At 32.2% G+C, this 16,304-nt stretch overlaps 3 protein-coding genes across 3 annotated transcripts; 2 read left to right on the forward strand and 1 right to left on the reverse strand.

Annotated features, from left to right (window-relative positions):
• Positions 1–2,384: 2,384 nt before the first annotated feature.
• On the forward strand, positions 2,385–3,623 carry LOC121122194 (tubulin polymerization-promoting protein homolog). The gene is made up of 3 exons (XM_040717199.2): positions 2,385–2,941; positions 3,014–3,146; positions 3,200–3,623. The coding sequence occupies exons 1-3, from the start codon at positions 2,574–2,576 to the stop codon at positions 3,380–3,382; spliced, it is 684 nt and encodes a 227-aa protein (XP_040573133.1). The 5' UTR covers positions 2,385–2,573; the 3' UTR covers positions 3,383–3,623.
• A 130-nt stretch (positions 3,624–3,753) lies between these two features.
• On the forward strand, positions 3,754–6,760 carry LOC121122195 (ras-related C3 botulinum toxin substrate 1). Its single transcript, XM_040717200.2, has 5 exons — positions 3,754–4,972; positions 5,033–5,149; positions 5,208–5,272; positions 5,351–5,548; positions 5,610–6,760. Exons 1-5 carry the CDS (start codon positions 4,930–4,932, stop codon positions 5,763–5,765), a joined length of 579 nt encoding a protein of 192 aa, XP_040573134.1. The 5' UTR covers positions 3,754–4,929; the 3' UTR covers positions 5,766–6,760.
• Positions 6,761–7,018: 258 nt separating this feature from the next.
• On the reverse strand, positions 7,019–14,858 carry Arms (Ankyrin repeat-rich membrane spanning). Its single transcript, XM_040717196.2, is given in 13 exon segments — positions 7,019–7,703; positions 7,757–8,061; positions 8,115–8,474; positions 8,533–9,107; positions 9,165–9,484; positions 9,486–9,616; positions 9,618–9,755; positions 9,838–10,601; positions 10,699–11,393; positions 11,465–11,765; positions 11,814–12,540; positions 12,598–12,732; positions 14,655–14,858. Coding segments are annotated over 13 exon segments (5,226 nt in total). The 5' UTR covers positions 14,844–14,858; the 3' UTR covers positions 7,019–7,117.
• Between the last annotated feature and the right edge of the window lie 1,446 nt (positions 14,859–16,304).

A 16,304-nucleotide genomic window follows, 5' to 3' on the forward strand; every position in this document is an offset into this window, starting at 1 on the left:
CATCCACAGGTTCTTGCCATTTCATAATTGATAAAACTTTTTTTTTTTGAAATTTCAGAATTTTCGACCATAACATATCTATCTCCTTTATTATTTGGAACAACTTAAATGGACCTTTGCCTTTCATTATCTATAAGTCTTACCCAGTATTCTCCTCCATTTTCATCTTCAGTAACTCTGACCATACAGAGTTCTCCTCAAAAATTCGTCCAATCCAAGAGAATAAAATAGTCTTCCAAAAATCTCTGAAAGATAAAACCTAAGACCCCCGAATTTCTTTATACAATATATTCTTCTCCACGAAATTAGCTTGTTTGGTCCATTAGGAAATATAAAATGTTGGAATATTGTATCCACTTTCTTTGGTAACCCTCAACAGATGAACTATCTTAGGTAGCATTAATGTGTTCCAGATAAAAATTCTGGAGGGAGCATTTGTAATGGTAAAGGTAGTGCACCTGGACATTATGTGGACGAAATCGTTTTCAATTTTTCCCCGATTTTCATGCTCATCCCTTCTTTCTAGTGCAACAAACAATTTTAGTATTTTAATTACTTCTACAGTTTCTAATTTTTAAAGTCTAGTCTATTCGATGCAGTTTGTCATAAGTTTTGACCTCTGAAAATTTTAACTTTGCAAGGATATTGTTTCAAAGAGAATGTTTATGATGTTTTTGAATATATGTATTATTATAAATTAAAAAAATAAATTGGATTATAAACTTTAAGAAACATAGCAACATATATGCATGAAAAAAATTCTCTAAATGAGAATCCATCGTCTATTTTTGTTATAAAATTGCCAAATTGAAATTCGCGAATAAAACTAGCAGCAATTTTGCAAAAAAGTACTAAATAACAATTATTGAAATTGTAAAGAGGAAAACAAAACTACCGAGGTTTTTTTTGTACTTGCAAAAACAAACAGTTTTGTAAAAATAACCCTCGATAGCAGGTTCATTTGTGCAAATATTGGACAATTTATTTAATAATATGTTAAGGAATTTAAAAAAATATGTTGTACGTAATGTTTAAGTTTTTAATTTTATATCCAAATGTAGAGTTTTGTAGCATTTCTTCTTAAAAATTGGAGTTTGAAGAAAAGAAAGGGAGACAAAAATTTAAAGATTATTCTGAAAATGACATATATCAATTTTTATTTGTCATTAAAAATGCAAACAAATTTCCAGATAATTTTCTACCGACTTTATTTTATCGACGAATCCAATATTTCATTGGAAATCCATTTTTTTTTTTGCATATGAAAAAAACAAAAAGTGGAATTTTCATCTATTTCTTTTTTTGCCCATAACTTTTTGAACAAATTATAATTATATAAAGTATCAAGAAACAGTGAACATACAAAAATTTTAAAAATTGCAACTTTATTACTACATCCATACCCTGTTTATGGGCATTTCATTACAACAGAGGAGACATATCGTAACTATTTCTATATTTTAATTATATGTATTTTTGGAAATTGTTTAATTCAAATTATCTTTTTTTCTTGGGTCAATTTAATGCAATATAGCAAAGGACCTGTGATTTCCGATCTAACTACTTACTGTAAAACAGTTCATGTAGATGAACAGATTTATTTATTCTTCTCAAGATCTTTATTAAGGATTATATCCCGATGAAATCATTTTGTGTTCTTCTACTACAATCTTTTTGGCTCATTCTACTTCCATTTATCTAATTAATTGACAAAATTCTTATAACTTCCCTAAATAATAGAGAGGAAATTCTAATTTTTGCTACAATGTGAACATATTATATAATACCATTGCATAATTCCTGAATCAAATATACATTTATTTGACAATCTGTTTAAAGTTTTCAAAGAAGCAATACTGATAGCTTACATCGAGATAAAAATATTTCGTAAAAAAACAAAAAAAAAACAGAAGATGATTATGCGAAGGAAATCAAAAATTGTCGCAACTGTAACAAATATTTGATTACATATGTATTTATAGTCTATGAGCTTTAATACTAGGTTAATGTTTACATTTTAAGCTGAATAATATTATTTCTAAGAAAATGATTTAGTATGTTCTTTGATTGGAAAAGTATTAAAATATCAAATATAATTAGATTCATGTGAATATTTCCATAAATTCTGCTTATCTTGATGTTGTTATTATTTGCTAAATCAGTAAAAAAAAAAAAATAACTATAAAGTATATTGGCCAACTTTTTAGAGTACTTGCGTAGAATTTATATGAATTATTGCTTAAATCTAAATTGAAATACTGTAAAATCAAAAGCAATATATACTCTTTTTCGAAAATTGTTATCGGCCTTTCATTATTTTTGTAGAAGGACGATTCAAATAATGGGCATTTTTGGGTTTTTTCAAAGAGAATATTTTTTGACTCATAGCATGACTTGGAAACAGAAATTGAGAGAGAAGGAGAGGCTTTCTCTTCCTTCTCCTTCATGTCATCACTCATCAGTAATCACTCCCACTCTATATAATATCTGAGTTTTGTATTCGAGAAAAACAAATCCTCATAATTTGATTCGTCGAAGTGATACAAGTGTAGTGCAAATAACGTTCAAATATCATGAATACTGAGGCTGAGACTCTTAAACCAGACTCTGATGCTGTTAAACCAAACTCTGAGGCTGTTATGCCAGCCTCTGAGGCTGTTAAACCAGACTCTGTGAATGAGCCTCCGAAAAAAGAATCAGATTCAAATGCCAACAAGTTATGCAGTCTTAGTACTGATTTAAATCCGGCCGACGAAGTAAAAGTTGACAAAAAAGCATTTAAGGAGCAATTTGAAGCCTACTCCAAATTTGGAGATAAGTCCTCTGATGGAAAGACAATTAAACTTTCCCAAGGAGACAAATGGTTCAAACAGGCTAAGCTGTTTGATGGGAAAAAGTTGAGCACGACCGATACTGGGATTGCCTTTCGTAAAGTTGGAAAGTAAGGAGGTTTTATTGAATCAAGGGTGTCAAATTTTCTTTGTATCTCCATTTATGTTTCACTATTTCTTAGAAATGCCGTCAAACTGTCATTTACAGATTGGAACAAATATTTGGACGAGTTATCATCTACGAAGAAAATGAGTTCAGATACGATCAAATCCAAACTCACGTTATGTGGAAAACCTGGACTTTCTAAAACAACTGTAGGTGTTCATTTTTGAATTATTTTTATATAACATATTTTATAATTTTTCAGTCAGTCACAAAGTCGCCAGCACTAGATCGCCTTACAGATCCGTCCCGATATGGAGGCACTCATAAAGAAAGATTTGATACAACTGGAAAGGGAAAGGGTAAAGTAGGTCGAGAGGACCCAAAGTCTCAAGGATATGTTTCGGGTTATAAGCATAAGGGGACATACGACGCTAATAAAAAATAATTTAATATATAAATTAGTAGATGAATATAGACTTCCTCTGGAATTAGATCTTAACATCTGTCAAACATTTATGTCTATATGAATTGTTTAAAATCTTCTTCATCTTGCTTACATACATATGCACATAGTATATCCATGCCTTTTAGAATGCTTTCTATAACTGTTAATTGAACATGAATGTAATATTTGACCAATACAATAATATAATAAATGAGAAAATTCAATATTTAATCTAACAAAATGTCCGTATTATAATACATTTTATTCTGAGGAGTAGAAAACCTCACGCAGAGTTAGATATACCTACAATAATTGTATCCAATTTTTTCTAGCTAAACTAATTCATTATCACTTATCAACATTGATAATAAACTCATGCTCATATTTAAGTACTATTATCATAAAATCATTTATCGCAATTGGCTCATGCATCTTACACTCCATGTGCAACATAATAGAACTATGTAGGCGGTTAATTTAAATAAAGTAAATCCAAAACTCATCCTATTAGATTATGGGAAATTTAGTGAGGCGATTTATTATATAGTACAATATTAAGAGTGTCTATTGGTCACATGGCCATAATTCAATTATTAAATTGTCATGTATAAACGAAACTTCTTAATCAACCCCCTTGTTCGTCTGTATGTATCCCTCACGCGTTGATTTTTTGGTACTATTTTACAAAATAGTTTATAAATGAGAGCAGTTCATAAATATTTGTGGAAGGAGAGTGAGCGTCTCAATGACTTCTGAAATTTAAGTTGGTTTATTACTCAATCCATTCAATAGTCCCTTAAGTTCCTTTTTCGAAAGATTATTAGAACAATAATGAAATAACTTGTCCACCCAAGTGTGTGAGTGTGTGTTTGTTAAAGTGTCTGTTGGTTGCTGGTAGATAGTATAGTGTGTTTGTCTTTTTGGAGTTGAGTAACAGAGAGAGAAGAGGATAAAGAGAGAGTGAAAGAAGGAAAAGAAGAAGAGTGCATGCAGCTAGAGTTGCAGATCGTGTGGTAGGTGAAGAAGGAGGAAAGAAAGAGAAAAGAAGGAGAGAAGAAGAAGAGGAGGAGGACGGATGGACTACTACAACTACTACTACTACTACTACTAAATACTAATCTAATCCTTTTTTCTTTCCTTCCTTCATTACTAGCAGGAGATCTTGGTGCTGCTGTTGGTGGTGGTGGTGGTGCTGCTGCTGCATATATAAGCACTAGGCGAAGAGGGAGGAGAGAGACGTGAGACGTACATTCATCATTAAGTATTCATTCACATTGTGAGAACAAGGACAGAGATAGAAATTACTCATTAGTAATTACTGACGTGATAAAAAGAGGGAGGAGGATTGTGTAATGAGGACGGATATGGGTTGGGTTCCGGAGTAAGTGATAAGAATGAAGTCCCTTATCTTCTCTTAAGTGTAGCCGTAGGAGAAGAAGAAGAAGAAGGAAAAGAGGAGACGAGACGAGACGAGATTGGAGTGAAGAAGAGAATTAAGTAAGTGAGATTACATCAGCTCGCCTTTGGATCCTTGATAAATAGAAGCAATGCAGGCAATCAAGTGCGTGGTCGTGGGCGACGGAGCCGTGGGTAAGAGATTCTGGAGCTCTGTGGAAGCTTGATGTTGATTTTGGGGTTTTTTGATTTCAGGTAAAACTTGTCTTTTGATAAGTTACACGACGAATGCGTTCCCTGGAGAATACATCCCCACCGTGTTCGACAATTATTCTGCAAATGTCATGGTTGATGGAAGACCCATTAATTTAGGTATTTGCACTTGTTTGCCTCTCACTAATGAAGCATCTTCATTTTTCCTTGCTTGCAGGACTTTGGGACACTGCTGGACAAGAAGATTACGACCGACTCCGTCCTCTATCTTATCCTCAGACTGTAAGATGAGACAATTTGCATCCTTGAAAATCTTTTGATTGTATTTTCTTGTTTTCTTGTTTCCTTGTTTCATTGTAGGATGTCTTCCTTATATGCTTTTCACTTGTTAATCCTGCCTCATTTGAAAATGTGAGGGCAAAGTGGTATTCAGAAGTAAGGCATCACTGTCCGAACGTCCCAATTATTCTGGTTGGAACCAAATTAGATCTTAGAGAAGACAAGGAAACCCTTGAAAAGTTAAAAGAAAAACGTTTAGCACCTATTACATATCCTCAAGTATGTCAACAACTTACTCTATTTCCAACTCTATTTTAAACAATTATATTATTTCTTATAGGGTCTTGCCATGGCCAAGGACGTAAGTGCTGTCAAGTATCTTGAATGTAGTGCCCTGACGCAGAAGGGTTTAAAAACTGTTTTTGATGAAGCCATTCGCGCTGTTTTATGTCCTGCGCCCAAACCTAATCGCAAGCGAAAGTGTACCCTTCTTTAACGACCAACGCTTATTTTCTTATATATATATATTTATATTTTATTTTCGTGAAGAAACCACCGATTCTGATTTCTTAGAAAGCCTAGCCATTCTCAAGCATGCACTCACTCTGTTCGATGCTTTGCATGCTTCGCCACGAGGATGCTTGAAATATGAAATTCCAACTATCAAAATTATAGATATATATTATACAATTATTATTAATAGACAATCTTTTGGATCATTAACTTCTGTGACGAAGTCGAATAAGAAAAAAAATAATAGGAATTGCCGGATAGTATTCTCCTCTTGTACTCAAACAGCATCAATCAGCAGCATCATTCCAAGTTCATTCACTTATTGAGAAGAAAGGAAACTTAACATTACATATTACTAAACGTGTGGAGACTCAACGCAATTCTGAATTTATAGTGTGTCCCTTTTTATTAACCCAAAAAATATTTGCTAATTTTTTTAAGAATTATGAATGAATAGGCAATTAGTTGTTGTTTGTGACGTTTTTAGCAGCACAAGCTTGTATTATTGGAGAGGTGTCTCGCAGTTTACTCATTTTAGCTCTAGTATGCCTTTTTGTGAAGTATTAAGGACGAAATTGTTACATTAAGGAAAGAAGGAAAGATAAAATGATAAAAATGAAGCAAATTTCCATAATGGCACGCATAAATACATATTTATTTTTCTCAACTTTCCTTCAGCATTTATCTTCTCTCCCCCCACACCCCACCCCCTGAAAATAAATGAAATCGGTCGTCCTTTTCTTGCGTTAATTTATTGACGAAACTTGAATGGAATTGTAGCTTCATACTTGCTATCCAATTTATTAATAAAACGTTTAAAAAATTATAATTTGAAATTATGTTTATTTTCTACTGATGTTTTTATTGTTTCATATTCGTTATTTTGCCACTTCAATTTAAATTACGGCATGCTTTATAATAATATATTTTTTAATAAGTAATTTAATTTTATTACAAAATAGAAACCACAATCTAAAATGGTGTTAAATTCCTTCTTCAAATTATGCCAATAATACCGAAAATCTTACGGCTTATCTGCTCAAGCTGCTTCTTCGTATCTGTCTTGGGATACTTAATTATTACTAATTTAAACAAATTGAGTCCCTGTGGAGCGCTTTTTAGTTGTCATGTATAACATGGATTAATTATCCTAGAAACTAAATGATTTCTCTAACAGAGGGTGATTTGTAATATATAAAACATATTAACGAATAAATTGTCATCCCATATTCGGACTTATGCTTATAAATAAATATAATTTATTTTATAGAATTCATGTTAGATTACAGGGTACTGTATCGCAAAAAGTGACTACTCCTCAAGTACACAACTAAATCAGGCCTTGTGATCAGAGGGCATTGTCAAATTTTTCCCATCTGGGAGAACGGCAGTTAAAATATGATCTTGACTTTCTGTTTGGCTGCTAAATATTTGTTGAATGTGAGGCCCTCTGGAATTTGAAAAGCTGGGTCGTTTGCTCACTGTCAGTTGTTCAGGAGAAGATAAAGGATCGTCTGAATCATAGCTCGTCGGTGAGTTTTCTCCAGATTTTGTTTTCTTCTTTACTTTTTCCAAACTAATATGGGACTGAAGAACCTGATTCATTGACGAGCCAATTGAGAATCTGTGTCCCAAACTTTCTAAAAATGAAGCTTTACGCTCTTTCAATCCCTCATTAACTTTCCGTTTATAGCTTGGACTAGTTGGCGCTGTCGATGACAGCCAAGAATAAGGATCCGTATCATCTACAATTTTAGTTCTCATTATCGAAGATCCACTTAAATTTCTGGAATTGTCCAAGGAAATATCTAAATGAAGATTCGGCTGGAGATCATCTGTTATCGGAGTCGTAGGAACACTGACCATTACAGGTACATCTCCCTGACTAGCCCATGAGGGAATTCCTGATAAATTTCTAGGCCTATAAATATAGGTAATTGGTTCAAAATTGAATTTAATTATTTTTACTCCTACCTTGACCCTTTTTCAATGTCCATATGTGCCTCAAGTTTTGAAGTAGACAATGGACTTGCGTGAGATAGATAAATTACACTAGCCTCATTCTCACTCTGAGTACGACTTCGATGAGGAGGTGGATTAACCTTATTGTATTCTACTTCAACACCATTCATACTTCCAATGCTTGGAGACAAATTTAAATGGGAAAGCTGACCCATGCTTCCCTTAAAACTACTAATCTCCTCGGATAAAACATCTTCTTGAGCATCTTCATTGAGAGTTGAAAGTAGGCCAGATATCATAGCATCCTCAAGAGTTACCTAAAAATCAAGTAAGGTAAACTACTTAAAAATGAAGCTTTGCTTTATCAAACCTGTTTTTCAAATTTATCTTGATGATGAACTTTCTTTTGTTGAGTTGGAATAGGAGTAATAGGGGGTTCTTGGCGATTTTTTAGGAGTTGAACATGATCTGTAGAATCTTCCAAAGAAAACTTGACAATCTTATTCTTCTTTTCGTGATTTCTGAGAGCAAGAACTACGTTCTTAAAAATTTCCCAGTCTCCAAAATTCATCCCCATCACAACTTTTAGTTCATCCAAATTGCAAGACTTGAGTACCTGACCACTTACATTTTCAGCAATAATTTTTGAACAATACTCATCTAACTTATTAGTTGAGAGCCCCTTAAATGTTCTCACCCATTCACAAATTTCCTCAGTTGATTGTTGAGACTAAATAATGCATAACTTCATAATTATCATATCATACGATTGATAATAAATATCTTACCAAGTTCTGTTCCGTTAAATCCGATGGAAGTTGAATGAGAGATTGACTTTTTTCTTCTAAAGGTCTATGATAAATGTCATAAAATTTCCCTGGTTGAGTATTTGAATTTTGTCCAGAGGCTGTTGGTGCAGAATATCTTGAAATAGGAGTTGTATAAATTGGGTAGCTTGGAAAGGGAACTCCAGGAGTATTACCACCGAGGTTACCTAAATCATGGTGTGACATTTTTCTACTTAACTCTGTCGCTTGTCGTCTTGTCAAGGTAGGAGCTGGAGTCGACGACGGAGCAACATTACTAGAACCTTCTAAAGTAGGAACTTCAATACCCATTTCCTCCATGTTATGAATTTCATCCTTTATTATCTTTCTTAAATAGGGGTCCAGATTAATTGTAAAAGGCAAAAAAATCTTGACATCCAAAACTGCCAAATTCTTTTTGTGCAATGAAAGGAAAGTTTCAAACTTTTTCTCATCACGATCCATTTCTAATAATGGTTCTAAATCTTTTTGAGTGGGAATTATACCTTTAATTATATTGTAAATTGATTTCAAAGGAGTAAGGTCATCAAGGTGATCTATTAATTATTTGAAAAAAAACAATAAGAATAATTCGAGAAGTATTATAAATTCACCTTCATTTAATTCTACAAATATTGTTATCCAACTAGCATGATAAGGCCATTGTTCCGTGATATTAACCCACGACGATAACCTGTGCCAATTAAAATCAATGTGGAATGCTTTGAGCAATCTTCCCATAACATAAATAACATTCATGAGACGTTTCAAACTCCTAGGATTTACATCCGAGAAATAATCGTCACTAAGGAGAATTTTAGTGAGATCAGACGGTTCTCCAGGTGTAGCTAGAACTCTACTACCAAGGCTGCTTGCAACACTTTCAACCTTTCTAAGATGACATTTACTAGTTTTTTTTGGTTTTTGAAGTAGATACAGAGTCTACTGAAGTTCTTCTATCACCTTGGACCTCTTCAATTAATACTGAAGAACCATACATACTCTTAAGTTTATTTGCAACTTTTTGAGCCACTTTAACTTTGCGGAGCCCTGCATTTTGCAAAAAAGAATGGAAGATGTACCAAATTGCGTAAATATGCGTTTCCACCGATACTAGTGTCAATGAAAGCTCTATTCAGATTCAATTCAATGGCTTTTGTAATAACGTGAGGATCAATAGCCAGAATTATAATGAAAGGAGATCCCTACAGAATAAGAACAGTATACGATTAATATGTGCAAAGGGTAGGTATAGCTTTTATAAAAATTATATGTATAAGAACTTACCCTATCGGAAAACAACATATGCATAGCATCTAATACTGACAATACTTTTCCTTGCTCACAACTGTCTAAACCATCTACTACAACTACCATTCGAGATTGCTGACCAGTAAAAGCATCTAAACCTTTTACCATCTCCTGTAGAAGTTGAACTTCACCCTTAACAGCTTGCAGATAACCCTCACTTTTAACTAAATCCACTTTTGATACAGTCCGATGGAAATGCTGTCTTTGAGAAAATATCAATGCATGGATGCCTCGTACAATGTTGTAAAAATTGCCGACTATGATAATTAGGAGCATAATCGCCATGAATATCAGCAAACCAACAATAATTTTTTCAGTAGTAAATTCTTCTTCAATGTCCAGCTCAAATAGATCTATACGTCTTCTATCATCTTCCTCGTTCTCATCATCTTCCATTTCATCATCGTCTTTTAATTCAAATGCACTCTTAGTTGAAGCTACTGGATGATCAAATATCTTTGGACTATTGAAATTCATTTGAACTGAATTGTTTGTGTACATAAGCTCAATCATAATTAAAACAACTCCAGCAAGAATAAGGAAGAAGCAAATGAAATAGATTACAATATAAGGAATGCAGCAAACTTTTTTCCATCTAATAGGTGAAGTATTTTTAACAGGCGTTGGCCGAAATGCTCGAAAAAGCCGACTAGCAAATTTTCCATATTGTTTTTCAACGGCATCGTACAGCGAACCAATCATTGGAGTCACTGAATTTTGACCACCAGCTGAGGTAATCACTATAAATATAATTTGAAAATAATAAGAAACACAAAAATACATCTATGTAAAGTTCAAATATCTACTTAATATGAATTTACAATTGTATTTTCATACCTTTAGTCTGCTCCGTAAACAAAAGTCTCAATGGTTGAACCTCAATGACAGAATTGATGAATTCTTGTCCAGGAGGATGACAAAACATGACTTGTAATATTAGTTTCAACGAATTAAACTTTGATGCAATGGTGATATTAAAAGAGAGCCAATTAAATTTATAGGAACCTTGACGAATGATTAAAATGAATATATAAGACAGCACAATCGTGGAAAGTGCGACAATAAGTCCAACTAATCCACTAGTATTTCCTAATGAAGAAGCTGTATACGAAATTATCAAGGTTGTAATGCCAATAAAGGCTGCTATATGTAAAATAATTGCAAAAAGAAGAGGAGAGTTGTGAAAAGAAGGATCCACCCACTCTCTGCTAAATGATTTCATTTCATCCCGGAGTTTACCAAGCAAAAAACTTTTTCCCGATCCCCACTTAGCATAAAGCCCTACAGTTATTGGCATTGAAAGTGATGGTTCGGTTAGAATATCTGCCAGAGAGCTAGAGTATAAATCATATCCTAACATATTTTCCCCATCCTCATTTGTGTTTAATTTACGAGCACCAAACACTTGACCCAAAATCGATTTATTGCTATTTATATCAATTGTGTAAGGAGTTTCTCCTGATCTATTTGGCCTATACAATAGTTGACTATGCTTCGGGTTGCGAAGTAGTATTTCTACTATTGCTTTAGATCTAAAATTGAAAAAAAAAAAAAAAAAAAAAATCAATGTATTTATTTTTAATAGTATATAATTATACAATACCGGGCTCGCATGGCTATATGAAGAACAGTATCTTGTTTTGTATCTGTTGCGGATAGTTTTGCCTTTTTATCTAGAAGCATTTGAACAATATCTTCGTTTCTACATTTGACTGCTCGGAGTAAAGCAGTATCACCATCAATGGTTCTAAGTTCCAAATCAGGATTTACATTAAGTATTGACTTGACAATTGATGTATGACCTTTATCAATGGCACAATGTAAACACGTCCGATTATCTTTCCCTCTCATATTTATATCAGCATGTTTTTTCAATAGTGCATCGACAATGGATTTATGACCCCCTATATGAAATATTAAAATTATGCATCTTTAAAGTTTTGTTTTTTTACCTTTAGCTGCATACATGAGATTTGTGTCCCCATATTTATCTTGCAAATTGATGTATGCACCAAAGGAAATCAGTTTAAAAGCTATTTCCGTATATCCCTCTTTACATGCGATTGCCAAAGCTGTAAGTCCGTCCTTATCAACTTTATTGACATTAGGATTTTTTTCCAGGATTAAATCAACAACCTGAATAAAATTTCCAGCGGTAGCCACGAGTAATGGAGTCCAAGAATACATTCCAACTGCATCTACATTTGCACCATGTCTTAAAAGGAGTCGAACTATTTCCATGTAGCCTTTTCTAGCGGCCCAAATTAGAGCAGTTGTTCCATATTTATCGCCTAAATCCACAATCATATTCTTTTCAAGAAGAAGTCTCACAATATTTTCATGACCTCTTCCTGCTGCCCAGTTCAATGGCGATACCTGCTGCTGACCCCTAACATTAATTTCACATCCACAATCGATTAAAACAGAAGCTGTATCAGTTCGGCCATAATAACAAGCCCACATGAATGGAGTCCACATCCCCATATCTATTTGATTGATGAAACTCCCTGCATCGATTAATTCATGTACTACATCATTATGGCCTTCTCGAGCAGCAACATGTAAAGGATTGCACTTTTGAAAGTCTTCGGCTTGAACATCTGCAGAATGATTCAGAAGTACTGAAACAATATCCTTGTTACCTTTGCTGGCAGCAAAATGAAGTAATGTACTTCCATCCTGAAAAAAAAACAGAGCATTAAAATAAAATGAGGGTTTGATCAGGTCATTTAATACCTCATCTCTATCTTCGATATTAACATGGCTAGTATCTAAAAACTCTCGAAGCCCATGTACATCATCAGATATTATAAATTTAGAAATGGCTTTATAACTTGTTCCAGGAACCATAAGGTCTGCTGCTTCAGGATCCTAAACGTTCAATTAAATGCATAAATTAAGAAACCTATAATCAAAAGACCAAGTCATCTATAAAAAACGTAGGTTAGTACTTAGGTATATCACTAATAACAAGTTAATAGCATATTAAACTCATAGCCAATATTACACTCCATCTTAATATATATGTATTATAATCATCTAAAACATTTAAACTTTGTTCATATATGTATATAGGTACATGAACATAAACATTAATTTTTTTGAGTTAGTCTTCGTCAATATTCCACATCTATACCGATTTAGAATTGAGTGAGCGCCATGAAAGTCTAAGATGGTTGGACATAGAGTTTAGATCCGACGTGGTAAGGAACTGCCTGTGGTATTTCATGATCTTGTAGAATGTATCTATTAACAATCCTTAATCCAGAGAATAAAAATTTAATTTTGGAAAGTCGAACGGGTAAGAACACGTCTATAGATTCGCTTAATGTTAATTACTTGTCAAGGTGATTCTATTTCATTCTTGAGCTTCATTAAACGAGTTTATAAAGGCATCGTTTATATTATTGATTATAATAACTGAATGATTTAATTTCTTGTTTAAAAAAAAAATACCTTAGATACTGGAATTAGAGTAACAACTTTGGACTGTACAACAGTTCCTATTTTTATAACAGGAGCTCTTTTGGTTGCCATAGCCGTTTGACGTCCATTGTACTGTTACTGATGATAAAAAAATTGATTTAATTATGTTGTAGCGCTTTAAACAAAGATAATTGTTGAACTATGATGTTTTTCTTTGATCATCTTCTTTTTTTACTAACACATCAATTCCTACTTAATACTTCAGTTACTTTTCTTGGCAATGGAAACTAAATCAAAATGCATACGTCAGAGAGCTGAACTTTTTTCAAACATCCGTTTTTGAAACAATTGGACTTATTATCGCTGTATCTAGACGAACAAATCTTGTTTATTGGAAATAAGCACATACATAATAATATGAAGCAGAATAAAGCGATTCCAAGGGTCAACTTTACGAAGAATACACCCTCCTTTTTTTAACAAGGATGATGCTAATTAGTCATTACAAAGTCACTTTCCTTAGCGAGCAAAAACAGTAGCCATGATTCTAAAATTGTGCATAAGAATGAAAAATACTCAAAAAGAAATAAAAATCATACAATACAGGGACGTAGCTGAGGGGTGGCAGTGGGATGCATGCATTACTATAACAATACTGCAATTGATTATAATTGGTATCTAGTTCATATTCCAAGTCAAACAGTGTTCTTAACATATGTTTTTAAAAATATTTATATGGTCAGACTAGGGATGATCCGATTCACGATTACAAAAAAATCACGAATCAAAATCAATTTCAAACTTGCAACACGAGATTTAAGAATATCTTTCAGCGTTAGAGGAATGGATTCCATTACTATTTTTTATATGTAACAAGGGTGATAATCCGATAAATGAAGTATATATTATACGTATGTACATGCATGAAAACTAAATATCAAATGTAATCCATAGTTTATTATGTCAAATAAATAATTGATTTCCACAGGAATATATAGGTATGATAGCATTTTCTATTTGTGGGACTTCATTTTTTAAACGTTCTACGTATTTATGAAGATTAATTACATTTAACAATTATCCAGGCTTTTAACCGGTTATATTGAGATAACTGAAATTATACTTTACATATAATCGAATTATCAGGACCAAATAATTATTTAAAAATATGTGAATGTATTTCAATTAAACTTTGCTCACTCTTAACCCAATGTCTTATGTGGTTCATAAGTAACATTTTATTGGAAATAGTTATTTCAAAAATGAACTAAAATATATAAGATTAAGGTTCATATATTCAGTGGATTCCAGGACTATGTAGGTACACGAAAGAATTGAATTTTGAACTAAATTTGAACATAATTTACCTTGATTACAGTAGCTGCAAGATTTTGGAGAAAGTGCGCTCCTTTCTGAAGGATTGAATTGATATTTTTATCCCCAAGGGAGTTATGGGAAATTGTTCTTTCCTTTGGAGTATCCTCATGTTGATCCAAATAAAATTCCGGATCTGAAAAAACTCTTAGTATTTGTGGATCTGAACTACCCTCTAACATTGTAGCTATATAACTGAAAATTTATATTGTTTTGAAAATCGTAAATAAAAAACCTGCTAGATCAGATATGGAAAAACAAAAAAAAACACACACAATATGATAACCATAACCATAAAAATTATCTTATCTAACTTGAATTATGAATTTCAAAAACAAAAATCCATAGTACTCTGAAAAACAACCTTTTCACAGTAAGATTATTATACTAATGTATAGCCACGCTTTCAATAAAATATGACATCAATACAGTAGACTTAGTTAATGTCTACTATTTAAAAAAATTTCGATTTAATACTTAAACAGATACATTTTCTAAAAAATTTGTATGAAATAGATTAAATAATCATTATACTAAATTAAGATCCTAACACAAATTTGTCGACTTATTTGAGTTATAAAAGAAGCATTACTAAATCATGACATTACAAAATGGACAAGATGAAGTAGGCGTTATCTCTAATAAGATCAGAAAATATAAATGGTTATATCAGTATAAATAATATTTATGGCACAAAGCATTATCTAAAGATGAACTGATACCAGTTTAAATTTCATGAACAATATTTCAATTTATTTCGGTCTTTATATCGAAGTTATAATGTTTCGTCAAGAAGAGAAAAGCTTTGTTTTTTTTTTCAGACAAAACATTAAAAAAAGTAAAAATACCCTGGTTGACTAGATTAACATTGACTTAATGTTTATAAGGATGAATAATTTTAATTAATATTCACATAATTCAAGAGAAAGACACGAGAGGAAAGTAGATTGGTTTAAATTGAGCTCTGATGATACATATGTTATATGTACATAATATATAAGGCCATACAGGATGATGCAATAGCCTACCCTGTGTTTATCTTATCTGAATGTTGAATACAATAAAGAAGATTAAAAACTCACACGTTATAAAAGCTCAATGTAATCCACTTCAAAATCCCAACACTTCACAACTAAGAAAAATAAATTCCATCAAGGAGTAAAACTGTATACTATGAAGTATGCACAGTGCACAATATGTATGTAACATGAAACAAATGATAAAAATACTTATCTATGTAATTATATAAATATATATATATATGTATTCCACAATGATAAATAATTATTATAATGAATAGTAAAATAAGTGATCTTTCCGTTACTAAGTTAATTATATCATTAGCCATAGGGACTTAAAAATTCTAACAGTTAATATGATTGAATAAAATACATAAATAAATTTACAGGCATTCATGACAAAAAATAGTTAATTTACATTAATTCAATTAAGACTTTACAATCGCTTTGCAATTCTAAAAAAAAAAAAAAAAAAAAAAAAAAAAAAAAAAAAAAAGCTATCTATATAAAATAAATTTAAAAGAAAATATGGAAATATAAATCAACCTTGAAAATCTAATAAAAAAAAATCATCAAAATTGTAGCTAAAGAGTCCCATAAAAATCCTTACATTTGTCATACCAT

The sequence above is a fragment of the Lepeophtheirus salmonis genome, chromosome 7 (assembly GCF_016086655.4).
Source record: "Lepeophtheirus salmonis chromosome 7, UVic_Lsal_1.4, whole genome shotgun sequence".
In the NCBI taxonomy this organism is placed as follows: Eukaryota; Metazoa; Arthropoda; class Copepoda; order Siphonostomatoida; family Caligidae; genus Lepeophtheirus; species Lepeophtheirus salmonis.

Excerpts from the sequence above, each read along its gene's own strand:
- LOC121122194 (XM_040717199.2), top strand. The coding sequence starts at position 2,574 with ATGAATACTGAGGCTGAGACTCTTAAACCAGACTCTGATGCTGTTAAA. Across the intron at positions 2,942-3,013 it reads GCCTTTCGTAAAGTTGGAAA|AAATGCCGTCAAACTGTCAT; the intron begins GTAAGGAGGTTT and ends ACTATTTCTTAG. Across the intron at positions 3,147-3,199 it reads CTGGACTTTCTAAAACAACT|TCAGTCACAAAGTCGCCAGC; the intron begins GTAGGTGTTCAT and ends ATAATTTTTCAG.
- LOC121122195 (XM_040717200.2), top strand. The coding sequence starts at position 4,930 with ATGCAGGCAATCAAGTGCGTGGTCGTGGGCGACGGAGCCGTGG. Across the intron at positions 4,973-5,032 it reads CGTGGGCGACGGAGCCGTGG|GTAAAACTTGTCTTTTGATA; the intron begins GTAAGAGATTCT and ends TTTTGATTTCAG. Across the intron at positions 5,549-5,609 it reads CACCTATTACATATCCTCAA|GGTCTTGCCATGGCCAAGGA; the intron begins GTATGTCAACAA and ends TATTTCTTATAG.